At 34.5% G+C, this 3092-nt stretch overlaps 1 protein-coding gene across 1 annotated transcript in view; it reads right to left on the reverse strand.

Annotated features, from left to right (window-relative positions):
- Positions 1–3092, reverse strand: part of LOC106532552 (uncharacterized) — a 23647-nt gene that overhangs the window by 6707 nt on the left and 13848 nt on the right. The window contains exon 3 of the mRNA XM_014028985.1: positions 2045–2205. Coding sequence (XP_013884439.1) covers positions 2045–2205 — 161 coding nt within the window. The remainder of the gene's footprint in view (positions 1–2044; positions 2206–3092) is intronic.

The following is a 3092-nucleotide window of genomic DNA, read 5'->3' on the forward strand; positions in this document are numbered from 1 at the left end:
TTTGTGCAATGGAGATTTATTCAGCCAACTTAAATTTCTCATTACAATGAAAGTATTTTACTTGTATTTGAAAGCTAAAAATCATGGCAAAACACACTTTTGAATTTATTTATGTTCAAGCTGGACTTTTAAGTTTAAAGAAAGTGACAATGTAGTTTGGGATAGTTCACATTTTTGGTTTGTAATAACTTAAAACATTTGAGTTTACCTTACATAAAATTAAGTTAGAGTGATGTGAATTTATTATTTAGAAGAAACTATGTGTTTTGAGTAAGTTTGACTTAAATTCGTCAAATTAAACCAACTTAAAAAATTAAGTTGGATAAACTTAAATAAATTACTTGTTATCAATTGAAGCAATTGGTTTGGAATAACTTAAAACATTTGAGTTTACTTCACATAAAATTAAGTTAGAGTGATGTGAATTTATTATTTAGAAGAAACTATATGTTTTGAGTAAGTTTGACTTAAATTCGTCAAATTAAACAAACTTAAAAAATTAAGTTGGAACAACTTAAATGAATTCCTTGTTACCAATTGAAACAATTCATTTAAGTTGGATCAACTATTCTCTTTTTAGAGTGTAGAAGAGTTTGTTGAATCTGACGTGACATGTTCGTACGAACCCTTTGTACGAACAAAAGTAAGAGAAATTTAGGATAAGAATACGAACATGTTCTTGCATGAGGCCCGTTGTGTCCATTGCTTTCCTGCAAGGGATTCTCCTCCACAATAGGGTTGAAACTATGTTTATTGAAATAAAAGAGAATTATACTTTAACGTAATGCAAAATGTGTAATAGCATATTTAATTGCCGTTACAAAATTTTACATTATTGTGTCTATGTGTTACAAATTTTAAAAAGCTGACATTTTTCATTCACACTCACTATTACCAAAAAATTCCATGACCCTAACTTACACATTACTTTTCATCAGTATTGGCTGGCAAGTGTCTTCATGTTGTTCCTCTTCAGGCTCCTCAATAACTGTTATGTCTTCCTCTGAACTTTCACATACCTGCCCTACTATCTGGCCTTCCTCCTCACCATCTCCTGACAGCTCTATGTCTGACTCTCCTTCCACAACACTCATTAAATCATTTCTGCCTCATTCAGTCCTATACTTTCCAAGGCATGGAAAGTGTTTAAGATCGTCACTAGCAAGTCCCACTGTCCCCTACAAAGGACACTGGATAAAACTTGTATTTTTACAGGGTTAATAATATTGTACATTTCTTAAATAGTACAAACGTATGGTGCAGACTTTCATACTAATGAGGAATTGTCATTTTTTGCAATATAAATAATTTTTGATAAGAAATTTATCACTTACCTACCATGTTGCCATAAAATGTTGAAATGGGGATTTCCACCATTTAAAAAAAAACAAGTACATGTGCTCTGATAGTCACATGACCACAAAAGTGACACCAGTAGAAAGCCCAGGATGTCCTCTTTACAGCACAGTGGGACTTACATAGATTGCAAGTGTGATGTTTAAAATATAGGGCTAAATAGCATATCCCCCACAGAGGACAAAAATTAATTGATGGGTCTCCTACCTCCCAAAAAAATAAAATGTATTTATTTTATTTTTTACTTTGTCATTGTAGCATCTTTGGATTCTGAGAGGGGGACGAGACCTCAATGGCAGGCCAGACAGAAGTCACTGGCCCATGGGGCACCAGTTGCCCATCCCAGATTTAGAAATTCGTACAGGTTTTGCTTGAAAATATTATTATTGGTCACAGCTGGAAGACAAATGTAGACATTTTTGCCAAAATCTTTATGTCTGGGGGCTTGTGTGTCTAACTGTTACTCAAATAGCGCATGAACCACTAAACTAATTTTTATTTAATAAAGCACCTTTATAACATAAAACACTGAATCAACAGATGTTTTTAAATAATTCTTGCTATTAGTTTAATTTAATACTTCAGTATGCTGCGTGTTCTCACTCTCCTTCCAAGATCAACCTGTTTCGAATAAAGCAGTTTAAAAAGTCAATTCTTATGAAACCAGTAGATAAAATGCAGCTCATACTTTTAGGCTGAGAGTGTTGGGAGAGCTTCCCACTGAGTCATCTTTCAGTCTGCAGCAGTGATGACAAGTGGAAACTCGCTGATGTTCTGAGGATTTGCCMTCTTCTTGTTCTTCCTCTGTCTCTTTTCTCCCTGCTTGTATGCTCCATGTTGCTGAATTTGCTTGAAACRCATTAAAACACAAGAATACATCAGKYAAAGCAGAAAAGAATGGAAAAAACCTATTTTCTCTTCCCCCAAAAAAGCCCCACCTTCAGAAATACTGTATGTACATGTGTTTGGAAGCTTCTCTTGCAGTTTGTTACTATATTTCTTACCATCGCTCTCAGATTKGCTTACTGTTTTCACAGTGTTCATGAGTTCAGCTAAGCTTTTATCATCCGAAGAAGGGAAGAAATGAACAGACCCTGAAATGAACCTAACACTCTCCCATATACACACATTTACATGCAAACACACACTACCACAACTTCTTATAGAGAGACAAAGATCCAGAGGGAACATGAGTGTGGCCGATGAATAATGTAAAAGATGGCAGCGCATCTATTCTGCTCTTGTAACCTCACCCCTGTACTTTCTGTAGAAAATATCTCAACTCAACACACAGCTTGTTGTGTTTTTGTTGTAGTGTCATTGTAAATCACTGTAAAGCCAGTGATTAAACTATTGTTAAAGGATATACTGTATTTTATCCCTTCAGTATTGTACGTCAATGGAAAATAACAATACTTTAAAATTGAAAAAAAAAGGAAAGAAACGAGTGCATTGAAGTGAAAGAAGTTAATATTTAAAGGGGCAATATTATGTCTTTCTCAGGCATATATTTAAATTCTATACCATAATAAAAATAACTATGTCACCTTCAGTTGTTTCTTAAAATGTTGTTTATGTGTTTAAATGGAAAATAAACTTGACTTCTCATCATATCTGTTTCTAAACACCTTGAAATTGGCCTCTGTCTCTTTAAAACCTCCGTCCACTTTATTCCCGCCCATTTCAGCACGGGCAGGGTGTGTGTGTGTGTGTGTGTGTGTGTGTGTGTGTGTGTG

Source organism: Austrofundulus limnaeus, unplaced genomic scaffold (genome assembly GCF_001266775.1).
Source record: "Austrofundulus limnaeus strain Quisiro unplaced genomic scaffold, Austrofundulus_limnaeus-1.0 Scaffold0, whole genome shotgun sequence".
Classification (NCBI taxonomy): Eukaryota; Metazoa; Chordata; class Actinopteri; order Cyprinodontiformes; family Rivulidae; genus Austrofundulus; species Austrofundulus limnaeus.